Source organism: Phoxinus phoxinus, assembly GCF_949152265.1.
Source record: "Phoxinus phoxinus genome assembly, chromosome: 17".
Lineage (NCBI taxonomy): Eukaryota > Metazoa > Chordata > Actinopteri > Cypriniformes > Leuciscidae > Phoxinus > Phoxinus phoxinus.
In genome coordinates, this window is record NC_136892.1 from 14,723,235 (window position 1) to 14,746,716 (window position 23,482).

The window sequence follows — 23,482 nt, forward strand, 5'->3', positions numbered from 1 at the left end:
AAACTTTGAATGGCAGAAAATTACCAAGACAAATAAGAAAAAGTGTAATATTCTGTAATAAAATGGAAGAAAAAAAAGATCCAATATATTCATTCTCAGCAAAGGAAACGTCCACGTGATATGAACCGCCTCAGTAAAATGTTCAAACCTAATAATGACTCGCTGTGTAGTTTTGTCTGAAGCTTCCTGTTTTAACATGTTAGTACATTCACAAGACTCTATAAAGAGCACAATCATTTACTGCGGCAAGTCGCAGCTGTTGAGTTTTTATATCTGAATGCAAAACAGCACGAGTGATGAAGAATAAAAACAACCTTTTGCTCAAAGAGCAGCTAAAATTAGATTGAGACTGACAAAAACACAAAACATCAACTGGGTAAAAAAGCCTTTCTAGGGCTCGGCGAGACTTTGAGGAGGCTGGCTGGGCTTAATTACGCATGTTGAAGCAGTTGTTTGCAACACACCTTTATGTCTCCTGCTGCCTCTTTACCTGTGATCCCTGTGATTTCGGAGAGAAAGCGCTTGTGCTTTTTGGCAGACGTATCAAACGGCATGAGGGAAAGAAATAAGGTAGAGAGAAAAAGAGAAGAGAGATGGAAAGAGAGAGAAAAGAGACGAAGATAAGGATACAAGCACATAGCTCGTTTGATATGTCTGCACTCAACGCTGAAGCTGTGCCAGCACTATCTTCAGTGCTACACATTGGCAATGGGGTGCGGATCGTCAGACGCTCCCCAGGCAAGTGCGCGTTTGTTGAGGCCGCACTTTTTCGGCTTTGAATGTTCCTGTGGATCTCTGTGTCTCCTCTCTAGGCTGATTGAACAGCAGATCTGGGCCACTGCAGGGTCGCAGCATGCTGTGTCCCAAACAGAGAGGGTGAGGTAGGGTCACGCGCCGCATCACGTACGGATCAGCAGGCCCACACGGAATCTGTAGAAAACTTCAATTTGTGTCTGTCCTTCACACAAAGCTATATCTATACAGAAGACTTCGGAGTATAGGTAATGTCGTAATAGTCATATGAACTACTTTTATGTAGCTTATTATACTGTATATTAGGTTACAGTACAAGGCAACAAAATACAGAAATACTATATCATTCAAATGTTTGGGGTCAGTGTGAATTTTTTCAAGAAATTAACACATTATATTGATCAATAGGACATATACATTGTTACAAAGAGATGTATATTGCAAATAAACGCTGTTCTTTTGAGCTTTCTACTCATCAAAGCACACACACAAAATATTAAGCAACACAGCTGTTTTTAACATTGATAATAAGATATGTTTATTGAGCAGCAATAAATTAGAATGATTTCTTAAGGATCATGTGACAATAAAGACTGGGGTAATGATGCTGAAAATTCAGCTTTGTCATCACAGGAATAAATTATATTTTAAAATATATTACAATGGAAACTGGTTATTTAAAATTGAAGTATTTATTCACTTTACTTTAATTTTAGATAAACAACTTTTACACATTTAAATCTATTCCACAGAATTCCACCAATTTGTAACACAAATCAAATTCTGCAAAGTCCATATGGGCCTGTGGATCGGGAACCAAAAGCAAACAGACGAGTTAAACAACCTTGTTTGGAACCCGTCGTCTTTCAGGGTTTGTGGATATGAGGACTTTGTGACAGATGTTAAGAGAAGGAAACAGTAAACAGTGTCTAAATGATCCTCATATCATCTTCCGCTCAAATTGTGCTTGCGGGGAAAGAAGGTTGATTATGTAACCACAGCTCTTCTCCATCATGAGTAATCCTGAGTATATTTTTTTCTGTCTTGGCCCTGCTGCCAAGCTAAATGTTGCTGGAATGCTCCATCAACTCAATCATACCAGCAAGGGGCAAATTTATACACTACACTGCACAAATCCTGCTGAGTCCTTTTACTGTGTCCGAAGTGTGTGCGATGGGACAGGTTTTCAGCGACAAACAATTTGACTGTGCACAATAAACACAATCAGAAGATATTTCATGTTTAAAAATACACTTATATGGAGCACGGTTTTGGACCATTAAAGTTTCACAGTAAGCGGGGCCAAACAATTCAGTCTAGCGATTGACACTGATGTCTGTGATAATAATACGGTAAGTGATTTTAACTCTAATGCTGCTTTGTCACCAAGCAAGTTATTTCTCAGTCCAAACTTAACAAAAGACGGCTGTAATGTAACACAAATACAGCCGATTGGAATGTTTTTTAAGTATATGTGCATATAAAATTAGTAGTATATCATATTATATGATATATTATAAATACTTAAATGTTGTAAATATATACAAATATTTACATTTCTTTGTTATATTAAATCCAATAGGCAAAAAAAAAAGCCTCATGTCGTTTCAAACCTGTATGCAGTTTTTTTTTTTTAAAGAATATTAGTAACTAAATTGTTTTGGTGACCACTGACTTCCATTGTATAGACAAAAAATATACACACAACTAAACGTTTTAAGTTGAAAATACTTAGTAGATTAAGTAAATAAAACTTAACTGAGTCAAAGCAAAAAGATAATAAAAAAATTTAAGTTGAGTGCACAATTTTTTTTTGTTACAGTGTACATACAGAAATAGTTTGTCTCTCTCTACAGATAATGTAAAATTGTTATTTAAGGGATTATTTGGTGTTTTTCCACTGCTACTAAAACTTACCTATACTGAAATGGAAGGTTTCATGACATTTTTATGCATATAATGGGAGCTTTTGGACCAATAATATTTCAAAGTGGGCGGCGCTACCCCGCACAACGCTGCAGAAACAGAAACCGTGCGGTCGACAAAATATCCTACTGCTTATCACTCTTTCAGTAATGCCGCTGAAGGAATGTGTCTACGACGGCCTTCATCTCCTGCTCGCCAGGAAACACTTATCTCTCAGCAGATGCCGGGCCTGGAAGAGCACGAGCGAGGCCTGAACTGCCCCTCCGGCTCTTATCAGGCCATTGCAATTGGGTGGCCGCTTGTGTAAGGCAGAAATCAGAGCACCAGTGCAGCCCATGGAATCATCACTCAGGTGGAGGAAGAGACGATAAGTCCTCACATGCGTGCTGATACAGCAGACACACGTTCTTGCGTAGATTAGCATAAATGCCGTAGCAATGAGAGCCGCATACTACGTCATTCTGTAACTTATTTTGCGCCTAAGTCTATTTCTAAATTTTCGCCAGTAAATCTTTCACAAGCTTCTCCATTTCCATAATAATTGCCGTCAAATTGTGCCAGGCTTTATTTGGCCTCACACAATGCCGGAGACTCACTGGGAGCCATTGACCCGCTCAGGATGGCCTCTCCGTGGGGTACGAGTCTGTTTGTCTGTGTGCATATATCTTCCCCGGAGAAAGCCTGTTAAGTCTCTCTCTCTCTCTCTCTCTCTCTCTCTCCTGCCCTCTCAGCCCCATAAACAGGCCAGCGGACAAAATCATTATGCTACAATTTTCCAATTTATTCAGTGCCTTCAACTTCTCATTAGTTTCTGCCTCCTCCATAAAGAGGGCGCATTATCAGAAGCTGTCAGCAAAGAGCTCACAGGAGCTTCATCATCCATTTGGACTCTGGGAGAGGAGACGCGTCTGACCACAGGACATTTCTCCAGCAACTGCAGAGACTTCCTTTACCACTCGCAGTCAACTCATCGTCTGTTCACTGAAGCCAAGTGAGGCAGATACAATATGCCAGACGTTGTTTTCATAGCTGATATGATGCATCAAATTAAAATCAAATTAGCAAATGCATAAAATAAAATAAAAAACGTCACAATGTGAAATATACTGTAAGGTATAAAAATCACAATAATGAGGAAAAATAGCAATTGTGAGATATTAAGGTTGTTGTAAAATAGTCGCAACATGGCTTCAATGCTCTTCTGAACACATGCGGCAGGTACTTGTATCTCTCATTTGTGAATCACTTTAGATAAAAGCATCTGCTAAATGATTAAATGTAAATGTGCTTTGCCACCTTGACCTCCACACGAACAGCAGTGCAGAGAGCGTCACAGAAGGGTGATTTTACCAGGTTGCCAGGAAGCAAGACAGCAGGAAGAGTAAACAGTGAAAATATTGAAAGCAAATGAAAGAGTATTGTAATTCAGAACGGGGAAAAAAAGACTGTTGAAAAGACCTGTCAAGGTTCTGGCACTTCGATCTGGTTTATTCTTGTTTGGTGACAGAGCCCAGACACTCCTACTTTCTTGCGGTTCCGAGTTCGCTCGGGTCGTGCGCTCTTCCGTCCTCGTGAGTTTTGTGTGTGGAGTGTGGTGTTCGGATCACGGTACTTCGGTCTAGTTTGGTTTTGGTTCTTTCGGGGATCGGACATTCATGTTTGTCTTCTATTGTTCACTGGTCTCGTTGAATGAGCGTGCAGTTTCGAGTTCGCTCGGGCCATACGACGTACTTGTGTTCTGGATAGCACGCGGTTTGTGTTTACATCTGCTGATTGCTTTAATATTTTGCGCGGACACGCAGTCGGCGAAAGCTCTCATTGGCTGCGTGTTCTGTTTGAGCACATGGATTGTGATTGTTCTCACTGGACACAGCTCTTGTTTTTTTCAAGTTAGGTGCAAGCAAATGGCTTGTCATGTTTGTTTCTATGTGCCATGTGCTCTCCTGTCTTAACCCCACCCTTCCTGTTCCCTGATTATTGGTTCATTTGTCCCAGCTGTCCTTCCTCGTTAACCTCATCATTTTCTCTCCTATTTATTCTCATCCAAAATTGCACACTTCCCTAATATACAATAGGCGAAAAACAGTATGTGATAAAAGAAGGTTGTCTGAATTCATAGTATTCATAAAAGAGTAGGTGAAAAAAATTACCAGGATGAATGTTTATGAAGTGTGCATACGATCGATACTTTACTATCCCATGAGGCCACGGGAGAGGATTTGTGAATGGCAGTGAAGCGACGCAAGTGACATTGGTAGATCACGTGATGAGGGCAACATGACAAATAGTATATCCAGATTACATTCATACTATATAGAGCATACTTTTTTAGAGCATACATTTTCGTTGTTTATAGACGATAGACGATAATGGTATAATTTTCAAAAACTTGCACTTTAAATCCTGTTTTTTAAAAAGTTTGCATTCTCAGGCCCCCAAACAGCGTTGTCATGTAAATCAAGTTAGTTTAATTTATTTGAAAATTGTTTAGTTTAAAACGGCCTCGCTCCTCCTTCAACTCCACTCTCTGACAAGTCAAGTCAAGTCAAGTCACCTTTATTTATAAAGATATTTTTACAATACAGATTGTTTCAAAGCAGATTTATAGTGATACCAGGAAAATAATGCAACAAAGTTTGTTTCGGCTGTACAGCGGAACTAGAAGAAAATAGCGCCATAGTCCAGCTTAAGTAAATTCAGGGATGGTTAATTTTTGCTGTAAAAATGTTATTCATTTAGTTCATATATAGTCGCTCTGGAGAAAACAGCTCAGTTCTCATATAATGGTGTCAATGGCAGGCAGATCAATCAAGACCAGCTTATGAATTTTCATGTTGATTCAGGATGGATTTTTATGGAGCTAGAAAATTTACAAATTATTTGATTTTGTAAAATAGAATTTAGATGTTAAATTTAACAAAATAAATTGTGGCATATGTCAGAGTTGGCCATTTTAATTGTGAGATTTTATTTTGAAAGTTTTCAGATGAAGAAGAAATTCAGAACTCCAAATTCAAAATTCTTAAATTCAAAACTATTAATTAAATTTGCATTGTACAAAAAATAGGTCAAGTGTCTGTGTTCTACAGGGAAAAGCAGATGTCTAAATAAAAATCATTAGAATTTTTCTGCATGGGGATTTTTTTCACTCACACGCATTTCGCCCACAAAGATTCAATGATCAAAGGTAAAGGTGACTGCATTATAATTTATGGATTTTGAGTTTTTGTTTTACAGTGTTTTTTCATTGATTACAATAAATTTTATTAAAAACTAATTTGAGATTTTGTTGATGTGAGTCACGTTAGAGGGTCATAACAACAAGCAAAAAAACATCACATGAGGAAGGCAGTGTCTCCATAGCACTCTCATTATCCTGTCAATATGGAATTGAAAAGAGTATGGCAAAGTGGCATTGATCTTTGAGAGCACTTCACCAAATGGCAGTGGTGGTTGTCAGTCATTCTCATTCTCTTCCATAAAAATCCATTGTCTTCTATTTATTTTCCACTACAATCATCAACACAATTCCTTTGTTATTCTTTTTACTTTCTAACAGTTTTTTCTATTGAATAGAACAAATGAAATTTGTGCCAAGGATGCGTGAAGAGTGAAACTCTATGCTTTCTCTGGCGCTGAGCTCTGGGAATTGAATTAATGGAGAAATTTCCACTTAGAAAACAGGCTCTTTAAGAACGAGAAGGCAGCATTGTTCTCTGTCTGCCGGCTGACGCTGATAAATGGCCCGACACACCTGTAGAGCTGTGGATCGATCAGGTGGATGTCTAAATTGATATGGTTCTGCAGAAGGACCTATATGATAGCAAATCTGGTGAATAACTTTGCTTCTTCTTCTTCTACTGGTGTCTGGTGAGCTGATAGACTGTATAACAAGAGAGGACAATATAACTTTTTTTTTTTTATCCAGTTGTTTATTATTTTATTGTTCAGTTGAGAGGAATAGATGAAAGATTCGCACCGAAGGTGTCACTGAACACCAGAAGCCAAATTTGTGTAGCTTGTAACTTTCATTAATAGTCACTTATAGTCATCAGATCCTCTGTAAACACAACAGATGTCGTGAAGGTCGCAGGCGCAGAGATGCAGCTTTAATTCAACAGAGATGTAAAGTCGCTAAAAAAATCCAGCTCACTCACAAACAATCATTTCCCTTATTTCATTTAATATTTTTCATCATATCACTTCACAATAAGTTCATTTGGATTCAGATGTGACTAAAAGTGATGATTTCTAAGTGGGTGAGTGCAATTTTGCAACTAGCCTATCTATTTTCACCAGATTGGCCTATTTAGTCCAATTTTGATTCAATTTGGACAGGTTGTGAACATGAAAGGTGGCCCTTCATAGAATAACCTCATATGATTTTTCATCTGTATTTCATCATTCCACCCTCATATTCATACCACGTTTAACCGACTAGAGTCTGAGGTGTTTTTGTGCCGTGAATACAGTATGTGTTTACATGCCCTGACATTTGTGCTTATTTCAGTTACTTAGAACCTTTTAATGGCTAAAATATGATTACACTGCATTCAGAATAAACTGTGCTATAATATGTGAGTAACATGTATGTACATGTTTGCATTTTTGAGAAAATCAAGCGCAGTATATGGTGGTTAGTAAACAAAAATGAGTTTTAAAATATTCCCCTAAATGAAATTGCAGAAAACACAAGCTTCTGACAAAGTTAATAGCTTTAGTCTATTTAAAATGCAATAAGCAAGAAATAAGAAGTATGTGAATCATCATCAGAAGAAAAAAATCACTTGTTTAATTCAGCGTTTTTGAATGAATTGGTTGTACTTTATTAGCTGTCACTAATATGCAATCACATGTAATCAAATTTGACCCCATTTATATTATAAGTGCACACTACTAGTGTTGTGGTGAACAAAAAATAATGGAAGTTAATACGCAGAAAAAATAGTTACAATCTTTAGTTGGAATTCTAAAAATTTGATTTCCCTTTGGAATGGCATTCCTTCTCTGATGATAGAAACGAAACATCATTAACCACTCCCCTAAAGTCTGCTGTGAGCTAGAGATGTCTAAATTCAAGTCCGTTTAACTCAGAAATAAGTTACAATACTGAAGTAATGTCGGCCGCAACTTCCGATTCAAACAGACTGTACATGTGAAGTTATTTAAACAGCGTTTTCTCCTAAACAGCCATTACTCGAGCCACTGTGGTTCTGTTCTTCCTCTGCAGGCTACTCAAGTTCTCAGAATAAACCCAATAATCTTCTCACAACAAACAGCCCCACTGACAGATGATTTCATATTTGGCACAGTGCGAGTGGGCTAAAAGAAATGTCTCGATGTGTTTTGCATTTCATTTATGACACATTGAGGTGTCATCATCCACGCGTGATGTTGCAGTGTTTTTTCGTCCTTTTAAGTGCGGAAGCAATGGTGACAAATGTGCAAATATCAAAACAGAACATTTAGACGTTACGTAACTGACTACGGATTTAAATCCACAAATGAATGTTTTCTCTGGCTTGGAGTCGTATGAATGGAGCCATGGCCCTTGTGTAGCTCCAGAGCTATCCGAAAGCCCCTTTAATGTGCTGCCAGGGCAATAACACTGGGGCAGAATGAACTCCAAATGTGCAGCACAAACCCGACTCTTATCATTTCATATGACCTTCGGGCGAATACACTGAACGCCTGTGAGCTCGAGTACAAGAAAAAGGGAGGAGGGGGACTGAGCGACAGAGAAAATATTTCATATACGAAACAATATTAAGATGATACAATCAAAGAGTGAATCATATGGTGCATTAGTCTGTGTACGGTAAAATAAACTCTACTTCATTGGCCCTTGCAAACCCAAGAACAGTTCTGGTGGGTATTTTATAATATATCTTCCATCTGTATCTTTCATAAATCTCTCTTGCAATTCATAATCAACACAAGTTGCCCTGCAGCTCCATTTCTTTATAGCTTGTTTATATTTTAACGGTCTCAACATTTTAGTAAGGTCAAAATCATGGTTGGTGAAGTATTATGTGCTCATATACAGATTGTTTGGTCCTTGCAGCTCTCACTTCATTTCCCATGTTTCTCAGCACAAACATTTATCACGTCTTCGCATGCTGCAAGTGTCATCGTTCCAGACGGCATGTTTCCTTCTGGAAAATGATGACTGTCGGTAGCCGACAAGGGCATTCTGTAAGTTAACTTAATAGGTACAGTTTCAAGGAAATTGCTAGAAGCAGGTAGATCGGTTTACTATGATAATATCATCCACGCTCTCCTTTTTACGGTTCCTAAGAGAAGAATATGTTTCTTTAAATCTTCTTAAGACACCACTTCACTTCTATGTCTATGCAATCTCACTGTAGAAGTGGTGAAAATGAGACTATCGCTTCATAATTGAGTGCCAACCACAGATGCCATTATGAACGGATATTATTCCTGACCTCATTCACACTCATTTTGAAGCTCATTATGTTGATATTGAGGTCAAATGGGAAGTTTGTTCAAATGTGAGAAAACGAAGGACGAATTCCATATGAGAAAAACGAATTATATTAACATGAGAGTCACGGGTGCGTGTTTTGAAAATTATATTCAAGGTTTGTTGTGGGAACGCATGCTAACCTCCATGAAAAAAAAAAAAAAAAAGCAATAAGAACACTAACAACCACAGCAACAAAAGGGCAGATGAGAGCTCTGGCTTTATACATTATATTACACTGAATATTCAAATACTTTCATATAAGTAGATCAAAGGTTAATTGTGTAATTTTAAAATGGACACAGACACACACGCACGCACACACACACACACACACACACACACACACACACACACACACACACACACACACACACACACACACACACACACACACACGCCTAACAGGGTTATTCTGTTTGTAAAATAGGCCTTTCAGGGTTTTGAATGCCATCTAAAAAAAAAAAGTCACTATAAAATGACTTTTCAAAGACAGTTACTCGTGTTATTGAGAGAAATAGACTGACGAGTCTGGCTTCATGCCATGTGAGGCTAATTGGCTTTGGGTTTGTTTAAGGCATTGTGATTAATGAAGTTTCTAATGAGAGCTTTATGATGAAGGCAGCAATCTGTCAGCCGGTGACTGCGGCTCTCAACAGGGCTAGAAATGAACAGCTAATAGGTGATTTGACGAAGGGAATTTTTCGGACACAAAAAGACTATTATTTTTACCAAAAGCTTTCTTAAAAACCCACCGCCATCCAATTTGTAGCACTTCCACTAATAGCTTAGTCTGAAAATTCAATAAAATAATTTTAATGAATTAAAATGGCTTATTATCAGATTTGAAAGTTGAATAAAGATATTTTATGGCACCCATGATTCCCATTACACACCAAAATAATTATGTATCTATAAAATATGTACAGTATACACACTCATCGGCCACTTTATTAGGTACACCTGTTTATGCAAATATCACTAGTTAATGCAAATATCTAATCAGCCAATCACATGCATTTAGGCATGCAGACATGGGGCGAATTCCAAATGGAATGTTTGCCCCCTTGAAGGGCACTTCGTGAAGGGGAAGCCATTTCAAGGGCCCTTCCAGAAGTCTGTTAGCGAAGGGTCATGATCACTTCAAGGAAGTAATTTTATTGTTTATAGTCATGTGACCCATGGTGGCGAATCCTCGCGATTAATTTTAAAGTTAGATAGTAGATAGTAAATGTCACTACATGCAGGGACCAAAAAAGAGTTTTAAAGATGAGAGCAGAGAGGGAATATACTCACACACACATACGCAGATTTTTTTGGCAACAATTATATTACCAGCAATAACAAGAAATTTGTGTTTTAAGGACAGCTAATGGGGTGATAGGCGCCATGCTGCGTTGTCATAGTAACATTTCATTGCTCCCTTCGCCAAGCGTGTTCCTAACCACTTCATTATGACACACAAGTGCCTTGCTCCCGCCAAAATCCCACTTCAAGGGCTCTGCCCTTCATAGTGAGTAGGGCATAGGGATGCTCACTTCCGATTGGGATTCGCCCACAGTCAAGACGATCTGCTGAAGTTTAAACTGAGCATCAGAATAGGGAAGAACTGTGATTTAAGTGATTTTGAACATGACATGGCTGTTGGTGCCAGACGGGCAAGTCTGAGTATTTCAGAAACTGCTGATCTACTGGGATTTTCACGTGCAACTATCTCTACAGAGAACGGTCAAAAAATGAGAAAATCTCCAGTGAGCGGCAGATCTGTGGGCGAAAATCCCTTGTTGATGCCAGAGGTCAGAGGAGAACGGCCAGACTGGTTCAAGCAGATAGAAATGCAACAGTAACTCAAATAACCGCTCATTACAGCCGAGGTTTTCAGAAGAGCATCTCTGAACGCACAACATGTCGAGCTACAGCAGCAGAAGACACACCGGGTGCCGCTCCTGTCAGATAAGAACAGGAAACTGAGGCTACAAATCACACTGGCTCACCAAAATTTGACAATTGGAAATTGGAAAAACATTGCCTGGTCTGATGAGTCTCAAATTCTGCAGCGACATTCAGATGGTAGGGGCAGAATTTGGCGTAAACAACATGAAAGCATGGATTTATCCTGCCTTGTATCAATGGTTCAGGCTGGTGGTGGGGGTGTAATGTGTGTGTGGGGGGATTGGGTGGTTCTTGGCACACTTTGGGCCCCTTAGAACCAATTGAGCATTGTTTAAACACCACCTGAATGTTGTTGCTGACCATGTCCATCCCTTTATGACCACAGTGTACCCATCCTCTGATGCACCTTGTTGAATCTATGCCACTAAGAATTAGGGCAGTTCTGAGGGTAAAAGGAGGTAAAAATCTGTATACTTTCAAAGTGTACCTAATAAAGTGGCTGGTGAGTGTATACATTTATGTACAAATAAATATATAAATACACAGCAAACACATGAACACATTGAACATATTGTAACTTACTGAAATAGTAATCACCAAACAGATCTTCATCCTCGTCATCAAAGTATGCTTGTAATGAAAAATGAAATAAGGATAAAAGGATAGCAAATTATAAAAACAACAAATGCAGTGAACACACAAACACACACACAACTGAAAATGAACTCAAATTAAAAGACCTTGGAAATCAAAGAAATAACGAGAAACAGAAAGCCCAGTTGTTCTTTTTTTTCTGAACAATCTGACGCTGTGAGATCAATGCATTGCTCATAAAAACCCTTCTCAAGTCTTGTGTGTTATTCGTGGGGAATGTTAAGGATGTCCATACTGAGGTAACATGCCAAGCATACTGCATTGGATTTATTTCAGTTCAGTGTGCTTCTGTGCAAACAAAGCATGCGTTGACTACGCCAGAAACATAATTTATGCAATAACAACAAAAAATTAATTTATGTGTAGACTAAAGCATGTAAGCACAGAAATTGTAATTACGGTGTGCCTGTGCATGAGGCAACCTGACGAATGCAACATGCAAACAGAAAAGATCCACTGTGCATTGCATCACCGGCGCATATTATTGACTCAACCTGTTATACTATACGACCCGCTATTCATTTTTCTTTCTGTAACTGGTTTTTGACAGAGCCAATTCAATGTGTAAGTCTTCCCACTTTAATAATCAACAAATGTTGACCTTAAAGTGTAAATTGCAGGTTAACCAACACAACCAATCTACATCAATTATGAGTTCATTTTATTTCAATCATGACAACTCTCTAAAAAGAGTCTAAACTATTTTAGCATGTCTTGGTGGACTATTTGCTACACACTGCTGCAAAACAATGAACTGACAGTACACACACAGACACTGTAAGCATGTAAGATATGCTGCTGCTGCTGTATGAATAGGCACATATAAATCCAGTAGCTGATCTAGACAGGTGGAGCTGGGGGAGGTGGAGGATTTCAGAGGAACTGAAACAGAATATTTATGTTTAGCAAGCAATTTCAATGGCAAGCAAATCAGCTTGTGCCATTTAGTCAATTATGTGATTGCTATAGCAGACTGCAATGTAGAGGCCATCAGCCTGCGCCATCATGGCTAGACATTAAATCAAACAACAAATCATAAAGGTTCATAACAAAAGTAATAGTTTATGTCCTTGGAATATGCCTACTTCCAGACTACAGGATATGCAGTACGTCAAAAGAGTCGGATGTTCAGACACAGTTTATATTTCACTACAGGCTGAGACGACTTTTACACTGGATATTTTGTAACCCATGATTTATTTAATGAGATATTAATTTGTTCCGTCACCTGTTAATAGTTAGACCTAGATCAGGAGTGTTTAACATTTTGATGCCATTGCCAATGGCAAGGGACCTCTTCGCAAAATAGAAAGTCATTTATATTTTAATACACAACACCCATTTATACAGTGTCAGAAAAATATTAAATAATTTATTTTTATATTGCCATTGTAAATCAAATAGTTAATGTGGAAAATATGTATTTTATATTTCATATTTACATTTTATTAACTTTTGTTTGTTTGTTTTAAAAATATATATAAAGCAGATTGATTTATTTTATTTTATTATTGTTGTTAAAAAATTCATGGGTTGAAAAATAAAACTGAAACACTGTTTTCAATGGTTATACAGAGATTTCACACCTATATACTGTATGTGTGGGCTGATGGCCAATCAGGGTCAATATTCATGGACTGGCTGCTAAAGCCAAACCTGTGGTCACATTGGTGCCAACAGTGCAAATCTTGGGCTGTGGACAACTGATGAGTCCGCCTTCACTGTCTTTCCCACATCTGTGGGAGTTATGGTGTGGAGAAGCCCTAAAGAGGCTTAACACCAGGACTGTTGCTGCCCAGAGTGAAGCACGGGGGTGGATCGGTGATGGTTTGGGCTGCAATATCATGGCATTCCCTACTGTGCTTGATGGGCGCGTCACTGCCAAGGACTACCGAACCATTCTGGAGGACCATGTGCACCTAATGGTTCAAACATTGTACCCTGAAGAGGGTGCTGCGGATCAGCATTATAACACACCAATACACACAGCAAGACTTGTGACAGAATGGTTTCATGAACATGAAAGTGAAGTTGAACATCTCCCATGGCCTGCACAGTAACCAGATCTAAATATTTTTGAGCCACTTTGGGGTATTTTGGAGGAGCAAGTCAGAAAATGTTTTCCTCCACCAGCATCACATAGTGACCTGGCCACTGTTATGGAATAGGAATGGCTCAGAATAACTCTGGCCACTGTGAAGGAATTGTATCTGTAATTCATCAAGTATTTGCCGCAAAAGGCGGCCCTACACCATACTAATAAATTATTGTGGTCTAAAACCAGATGCTTCCGTTTCATTGTCTAACCCCAGTAGTGCTGTCAATATGCAATTAATATAATTCTTCAAAAAGTAGTGAAATATCAATATTACCAACTTTGCTTAATGTGAATGCTAAAATCATGATGTTTAAAATATTTAATTCAAGTGCACACATTAACTTTGACAGCCCTAAATAAACAAAAAATATCAAACAACATTACACACTGTAAAAAAAAATGTTGGTTTGACTTAAAAAAGCAAGTTACCTTGTTGCCTTAAATTTTTGAGTTCGTTGTAATTAAATATTTTAGTTAATACAATGAAGAAGAATGGTTTTATAAACAGAAACTCAAAATAGTGTGTTATCTTCACACATTAGTTATCCAAGTTGATTTGACAAAAGATAAAAAGTTGTGATAACAAATCATGAAAATATTTTTTTACAGTGCAGCCCCCAACCTCCAATTTGAACCTAGATCAGAGAACTAGAGATTCTCAAGCCTTGAATTCTCACATTTTTATGAGTAACATAACATATATGCTTAGTATTACTTGAACAAAGTATCGTTCGTTTCCACATTTTTAGTTGAAAGAAACAAAGAGTGCACTTGTAACATTGCAGGCTCAGGAAATGTACTCAGGTGTTAGTATCATCAGCTTCTGCTGCAGTTGTGGAGGCTGTGCGGCAAGCTGGAACTAAGAAACTTCCCTCAACAAAGCGGATGATCTGAGGTGACAAAAGCGAGAGCAGATTAAACCACACAGCTCTGTACAATGACTCCGATGCGGACGACACCCCTGAACACTGTCCCGCTATTACCACTTCTCACATTGTCAGTTTGTCTTGTGCAAAGGACAAGGGCAGACCCCATTAAGTGGCAAATTGCCGTCTCACGGCTTAATCAGGCGGCATCAGCATTCTTTAGGGAACATATGAAAAGCCATTATGGTCAAATCAATTCTCAATTACCTCTTTGCCGCCGCCATCGACACGTTAAATAAACATTCTGCGCTGTCACAGCTATTTCTCCTTGTGAGGCGACGATGAAATAGCTGCGCACGCGTTATTTGAGAGCCATGCGAATGCTAATGGATTGTAAACAATCATGAAATAACAAAATGATGTGAAAGTGGGACAGATAAGCATCGGAAGGAACAAGCAGCATTAGGAGATTCATTAGAAACGGTCACACTCTGACCCGAATAACTGCTTGCCGGGCGTTTGTCACGGTGTGCCACGCACAAGCACAGAAACATGATGAACTACATGATGACACAGAGACGCTAACATGTGTATACAGGACAACATCCTTTTAGCCATAAAGCAGTATTAGCAAAAAATAGGCCACTCAAGTAATGTAAACGAATGAGGGAATTAAGAAATTAGCTTTTTTTTTTTTTTCACACACTGCTGTGATTGGCTAACATCTTTGCATATGAAATTATTATTACACATGTTTGTATTGTACAGTATTACATGTGGAACTCTCTCGAAAACTTTTACTACATTTTTCTATTACATCTCTCGAGATTAGTTAATCGTGAAAAGTGTTGATTATAGCATTATATTTAGTTCTACTCCCGTCGTATGAAAGGTTGCAGCTTTCTACACTCTCACAAATGCATTATCATCATAAGTAACAGTGCAAACACGATGTCATGATGGTGTGTCAGTGGTGTACACTTTCAGAGGTTCAGAGAATAATTACGCCGAAGAAACAAAAACATGTTTCCCCAAAACATACAAACACACTTTCGTAGACACACCATAAAAAATTTAATAAATAAAAAAATCAGACACTGCACACACAAACTCATCACTGACCTTTCCAAAGAAACACTCCTTCCAATGGGTTTCACCTGTTGTCATGGAAACCAAAGCTCTACATACAATAAGTCTTTAAAACTTGTATTTGTCGACATACCTCTTACTAGACATATTTGGATTGTCGTGTTCATTAAAACACTAGCTGTCTTCAGCTTCAGTCCTCACTTCCCTTTTCGATTCAATAAATGAGGTTGGACGTTAACAGATTTTTTTTATTTCTACCACCAACATGAAAATGAGCAGGAAATTTGAAAATCCAGATTACCAAATTTTCATAATTGTAGATAATCTTCATGCTCTTTATTCTGACACTTTAATTGTGTGTGTGTGCCATAAATCTACTGGAAATTAACAGATGATCCTCTTTGCCTAATGATTTCAACACTAATTTTCTGTTTTAATTGTATGTCTCTACAGTGGACAGACCTTAAAAAGCTATTTTAACCATTCAGGGTGTGATGTTTTCAACCAAAACAGCATAAGGATAACATGTCATGTGCTGCTTGACAATTTGCAAATACTATCCATTCTAAATAGTATTTGAAATTATAGTATGTTGAAATGAGTATTCCAAAGATATCCGAATGGTCTACTATTTCCGGTTAGAAAAAATATTACCCACAACCCATTGCGCATTGGACAAGGATTCAATTAGAACTACAAACACAACTAAAACGTATTTTAACAAAAACTACAAACATGGCGGATATGTGAGAACAACGGTTAAGGGGTTTGAGTGATTAATAATCAGTATCTAATTGAACACAACATATTTATTCAATGTTATCCACATTATATTTCATCTGCAACAACACAGACTTTTATAAAGATATTTACTTTTATTAACCTTTAAATGCATCATCATGCAAACACACGACTGGTAGATCAACGTGCTACAACATTTCTCTCAGATACTGTAGGAAATTAAATGAAATCAAATATGGAGGATTTTAACTGTGACAAGATGATTGAAAGCTGCAGTTTAAAGGGTGACAGACAGGATGCAAGTAACTAATTGACAGAACGCAATTACGACTAGTGCTGGGTAGTAACTGATTACATTTACATTTATGCATTTGGCAGACGCTTTTATCCAAAACGACTTACATTGCATTTCAACGTACACATTTACATTCTTATAAGTTCTTGCTTTCCCTGAATCGAACCCATGACCTTGGCATTGCAAACGCCCTTTAAAGGGGAATTACATGTAATCCGGATTACATAATCAGATTACAAAAATGAAGTACAGTACTTGTAATTAGATTATTTTATGTTTTAAAATGCTTGTAATCAGACTAAAGTTACTTTTTTATTGATTACATGATTGCATATCATTCACACAATGGCAGTAAATCATTCATAATTTATTGATTCTCCCTATTCTTCTTTTCCATGTTTTAAATTTTCCTTTTTTTAAAAGCCTAATGCTTATATACGTTTAGAAAGTCTTCTAGTTTTTGTAAAATTGCACACACAGACCAGCAACTAGTCCGGTGGCTATAGTTACATGGAAAATTGAGAGGCCACAAAGCATCATTTGACCACTGCATTCCATTTACAGAGATCATTTCATTTTTAAGGAGTGTTATCTCAACATTTCAGCATTGTATATTGAATCAACCCCTGTGGAACACATTAATTACTATTGAATTGTCAAGCTGTAAGTCGTTAAACCGTGTATTGCTATGTATGCTTTTGTCTTTAAAACACATTTTTATTAAAACATTTATTATTTAAATAAAAAATTTGTATGATTTATTTAATTATTAGCTTTTCATTAAACTCACAAACCTGCAGTTCCATCATGAACCCCATTCTGGGAAACCCTGACTTTATGCAATGTTTAATGCATGTTGTTTATAAAGAATGGAATACAAATCTATATTCCCCTTTTATATATCAATATGGTACAATATTATTCTATTTAATTCAACGTGATAAATGCGTTAGGTCAAAAGTAATTTAAAAGTAATCAGAAAGTAGTCAGATCATATTACCTAATATGTGTAATGTAATGGATTGTTACTAACTACACTTTTTGTCATGTAATTTGGACTACAATTTGTAAGCACTGATTATGACAAAGTAGTACTGTATGTCCCAAAGCTTGCCTACTATTTTGCTACACGCTCAAACACTCTTTTTCTTTATAAAAAGTACATACTTTTAGGGCATAGTATATTCAGTATATTCTTTTTATTTTTTTCAACTTTAAATATTGTTGCTTAGATCATGTAGAAATAATGCAACAGAGAGCAATAGAAATGTGCGATATAAACAAAGATTTAAAGTAAACAGAAACACTTTTTCCCTTTGTGATAATTTAATAATTCATGCATGAATGAGGATTAATCCGCATGCTCATATTATGCAATCATCTTTGGCCAAACTTTGTTTTCACATTTCAAATATTATATGATAATGCTACAACTTCTCATAACACACGCAATGATCCCGAGAGCTGAAGTTTGTGTCCTTAGACTCGTTAATGGCCTCAGTACAAGCTGTGTGACAGTTCACCACGAGAACTTAAAAGAGTGCGAACAGAACCACGGGCTAACTGTGGCATTTTAATGAGCGCTCCTTCTCTAATCATTTAGCTGTAATCTGCCAGGGACACGAACCCAGTGTCTGTAAAAGTAACCAAGGCTCAGCAAACAACTGAAGACGGGCAGATCTGAGCGAGGACACTTGGGATAGGGAGCCCGGGAATGGCGGCGGGGCATTTCTTCGGCGCTGGCGAGCTAAAGAGTTGACCCGTGAATGGCAACAAAAGCGAGTGGTAATGAGTGTAAGTGTTGCCTGAAGGTGCCGTCTTTATCATATCATCATGCCGCGCTCTTCACGCAAACGGTGGCTGAACACGATGCCTCAGGACTCACTTCTGCAGCTTGTCTCCCAGCATTCTCTTGATCAAATCCAGCTCTTGTCGTCCCTATTAATTAGCTCCCACAGTGGAAATTCATTAGTGGTCTGCGCCCTGCTGTGTTTGGGTTTATTTCAATGAAGACAAATACACACACAAATGGAGAAACTTCTTTTCTTAAACGTGGCGCATTAAAATAACCCACACAGACTTGACGTGGTCTTCAGTCTCGGTAGGGGTGGAGTTTGAGGGAAAGGGATTCAATTTCTGCCCGTGGCACTGAAAGAGAAGTTCAGAACAGAGAAGAAAGAGAAAAACAAAGATCAGTGGGCCGCCACAAGGTTGTTTGAAGACTGCGTGGCTCATAGCAGCGGTGGAAACAATGTGAACGATTCTTCTGAGAACGTCACGCTGCTCCCAGCGTGTGCGCACGCCGACGCACTGGTGAATGTCTGCCGCAGTGGCAACACGGCCACCGACGCCGCCCACAGGCCAAAACTGCTACAAGCTAAACTTTTTTTTTGAAATGCACGATGTGACTCAGGTGTTCATTACCTGAACAAAAGAACCCATGTCGACAAGAACGTAAGACACTGGATTTGGACAGCAGGTGGCTACGAAAACGCGTAATTTTGGTGCTTGTGTGCTAATTACAAACACAGCTGCACACAAAGCAGATGCTCATGTCTGGATGAAGATTATTCAGAGAAGCAGCCATCTGAGAGGGTGTGGACCATCGAGAAAAGATTTAATTATGGCAGTAAAAGAAGTTTGATTAAGTGGGAAACTGTGTGTATGGTGATTCGTTCTTTGAGGAAGGTGAAGATGAGTGCAGCAGTGTATATGTCTCAAATGCATATGGTCATTCACAATTGTGTCTATAGTGCTTCATTACTATATTTCTATTGCAAAAATAACTGTCATACTCTAAAAAAAACGTTCTCTGTTTTGGAAACTGTCCACATTGTTCACATTGTCCACGCTCACTTGAAAGAAAGGGCAAAAGCAATAGAGGAGTTGAACTTGTCAAAATTGCTTTTTACTGTTTTCAATGTCTTCAGGGTTTGAGGCTTTCGCTGCAGTCTCGAGAGGTTTTTCGGTGGTGGAGAAATCAACCACCATTCCAAACAAAAAGACTCAAAGTCCCTTCAAAGACACACCGAAGATTCTATGAAAAGTCCCTAGGGGTGTATAGCAGCCATTGGCACCTTCCACAAAAGATGGTACAGGGCTTGAAACTTTCAAATTTAAAGGATTAGTTCACTTTTAAAATTAAAATTCTGTCATCATATACTCACCCTTAAGTTGTTTCAAACCTGTATGAATTTCTTTCCTCTGCTGAACACAAAGGAAGATATTTAGAAGAATGTCAGTAACCAGACAGTTTTTGGTTCCCATTGACTTCCATAGTATATTTTTTTCCTACTATGGAAGTCAATGGGAACCAAAAACTGTTTGGTTACTGACATTCTTCAAAATATCTTCCTTTGTGTTCAGCAGAGGAAAGAAATTCATACAGGTTTGAAACAACTTAAGGGTGAGTATATGATGACAGAATTTTCACTTTAAAAGTGAACTAATCCTTTAAGGGTAATAAAAGATTAACTGTCATAAATCTTCCCTGTCTACTGCAGAAGGTCAGTCTATAAAATGATCTATAAATAATAATAATTTATTTTAAATATAATTGTACATATAATAATTGTTACTTTTCATTTGTTTTAAATGACTGTTTTTAGGAAACATGGGGTTTTGTTTCATTGCTATGCTGACGAATGACGATACTTAAATGTACCTTCCCGTGGCTCGGCACTATCAAAGTGCTTTAAACTTTACATTTGCCTGTATGGATGAGGTTACATATTGGCTTTCTAAAAACGTCCTTTTTTTGAATGCAGATAAAACAGAGGTGATGGTTTTTGGCCCCACTGTTTCTTCGGGAAGTAACAAGATCGATCTTGGAAATCTACAACCTTTTGTTTCTTCTTTTGTGAGGAATTTGGGTGTGGAGTTTGACAATTCTCTTAAGTTTAATAAACATATGAACTCCGTGATTGGTTCTAGTTTCTTTCATCTCCGCTTGCTTGCTAAAATTAAGCCGTTACTATCCGAGAAGTCTCTGGAAGTTGCAATCCATGCTTTTGTTACGATTAGGCAGGATTATTGCAACTCCATGGTATGTCTAAGTCTCAAATTTCTCATTTACAAGTGGTTCAAATTGCAGCTGCCCGATTTCTGAAAGGATGTTAAGAATTTACGCATTTCACTCCCCTTTATGTAAGATTTAGATTGCACTCTAAAAAATGCTGGGGGTTTTTTAACACAAATTTGGGTCAACCCAACAGTTGGGTTCGTCCATATTTGACCCAGATTTGGGTTAAAACAACCCAGCATTTTTTAGAGTGTGGTTACCAGTTAATTATAGAATTGAGTTTAAAATCCTATTACTTGTCTAAGAATCTTTACTTAATCAAACGCCAAGCTATCTGTAACTTACTCCACCCCAATAATCTCTCAAGAAGCCTATGGTCAGAAGATCAAAACTTACTACAGATTCCAAGAACTCGCTTAAAGTGTCGGGGTGACAGAGCTTTTTCTGTGGCTGGTCCCAGTTTATGGAACAGCCTTCCAGACTACATTAGGGCTGCTTCTACTTTATCTGCATTCAAATCTAGTCTTAAAACATATCTCTTTCTATTGGCTTTTAATACATTGCAATGTCTTATTTTGTTCTTCTCGGTTTCCTTTTATCTGTTATCTTACGGTCATTTATTTTTTATTGTACTGCACTTTGGTCAGCCTTGTTGCTGTCATTAAATGTGCTTAAGAAATAAACTGAACTGTATATATATATATATATATATATATATATATATATATATATATATATATATATATATATATATATATATATATATATATATATATATATAATATATCATTTTGCAACCTTGTCACCTAAATTTAGGACACTAACGTTGTAAAGTTTGGCTCACTGATTTATTGTTTTGTTTTGTTTTTATTTTTTGAAGAACTTGATACTTTTATTCAGGATACAGTATATGCATTAAATAATTTATTTACACTTTACAATAAGGTTTCATTAGTTAACATTAGTTAACTACTTTAGTAAAACAAAAATACTTCTACAGCTTTTACTTGTAAATTAAAGTTCATTTCAACATTTAGTAATACATTATTAAAATCAAAAGTTGTATTTGTTAACATTAGTTTAAGCAATGTGAACTAAACTAACAAAGCTGGATGTTTATCAACTAACATTAATAAAAATTAATAAATACTGTAACAAATGGTTTGTTGTTAGTTCATGTTAGTTAATACATTTACTAAAGTTAACTAATGAAACATTATAAAGTGTTACAAATTAATCAAACATAAATCACTAAACAAAACATAAATCACTAAAAGACATTTATATTGTTTCACACTACAAATAAGCAGCAACTGTTTTTAACACTGAAATATTTCTTAAAGGCCCAAATCAGCAGATCAGAAAACTGTTATTTAATTGGTGAGTGTGAGAATCTTCTTTGAAAAATATATATATAAAAAAAAACTCTTAGTGCCCTAAACAGTTTAAATAATATAATATAATATAATATAATATAATATAATATAGTTCATTGGTTGAATTTCACCAATGTTATTGTGTAAAAACAACCACTAGAAACATTTAATGTTATTTAAATTTTTCCAGTTATTTTATATAGTTTTAGTTTTCACTTCAAAGAACACAAGATTTATTGCTTTAAGTCACTGAACACCAATTTAAACCCTATTAGTGCAAACGTCCATTTTCTATGTTAAATTCTCTGACTGTGTGAGAGATAATCAATGCCCATGAGTTCCCCTTTTCAACATCATCATCATCATCCTGTCCCTCATCCCACAAGCACATGTGAAGGCTCACAATAGGAAGAAGGGAAACAAAACTGGAACACTGCTGGCAATGCGTGATGAGACGCACCTGGTGCTTATTGCGTCTCGCCGCAGGTATCATAAATCCCACATTGTGCCTTTCCTTTGCACAACCTGCTTCCATTAATGCATGTGGCGGCCTTGATGTCCAGGAATGGAGCCGCAGAGCTGGGCCGGCTTTGAACGATGACTGCCTGTTTTCAGCCCCTCTAGATCTACTTCTCGTTTCTTCACATTTGCTCACCTCAACAAGGAAACCTCGCTTCTTTTTTTGTTAGCACCCCCTGGAGTTTCACATCTCCTCCCTAAACACTTTGCTCCATTTGCTTCCTCTGTTTGGTCTGTTTTTCTTTTCTGCTTGCAAGGCTTTCTGTAGCGTGTAACCTTTAATCTCAACATTTTGGAGAATGAGCAGTTCTGTTTCCAAACATTAAAACCAACGAGTTTACTTTTTTCATTTCGCCCCATCTTTGATATCGCCGACTCATTATGATGACAATAAAACTAAATTAAAAGAAGTTTAAATTCAGAGAACTGATTCTAATAATCCACTTAAAATATGTTTTGCCACTCTTGCAAAAGCTGAACGCCAGTAAACTGAACTGATTTGCTAGCAGGTTAGTTAGCTCACTCAAAACCATTCAATGTGACCCTGGACCACAAAACCAGTCACATGTCGCACGGGTGTATTTGTGGCAATAGCCAACAATATATTGTATGGGTCAAAATTAGCGTTTTTCCTTTTATGCCAAAAATCATGAGAATATTATGTAAAGATCATGTTCCATTGAGATCTTTTTTTAATTTCCTATCGTAAATATATTAAAAATGTATTTTTGTGAGTGAGCATAGCACAATGGCGAATATAAATGGAC

General features: G+C 37.3%; 1 protein-coding gene across 3 annotated transcripts in view; it reads right to left on the minus strand.

The window, feature by feature from the left end:
• Positions 1–716: 716 nt before the first annotated feature.
• Positions 717–23,482, minus strand: part of LOC306984181 (teneurin-2-like) — an 80,661-nt gene continuing 57,895 nt past the window's right edge. For all 3 annotated transcript variants that reach the window (XM_079585282.1, XM_079585284.1, XM_079585283.1), the window contains one exon: positions 717–930. In XM_079585282.1, the coding sequence (XP_079441408.1) occupies positions 911–930 (20 nt within the window). In that variant the 3' untranslated portion in view covers positions 717–910. The remainder of the gene's footprint in view (positions 931–23,482) is intronic.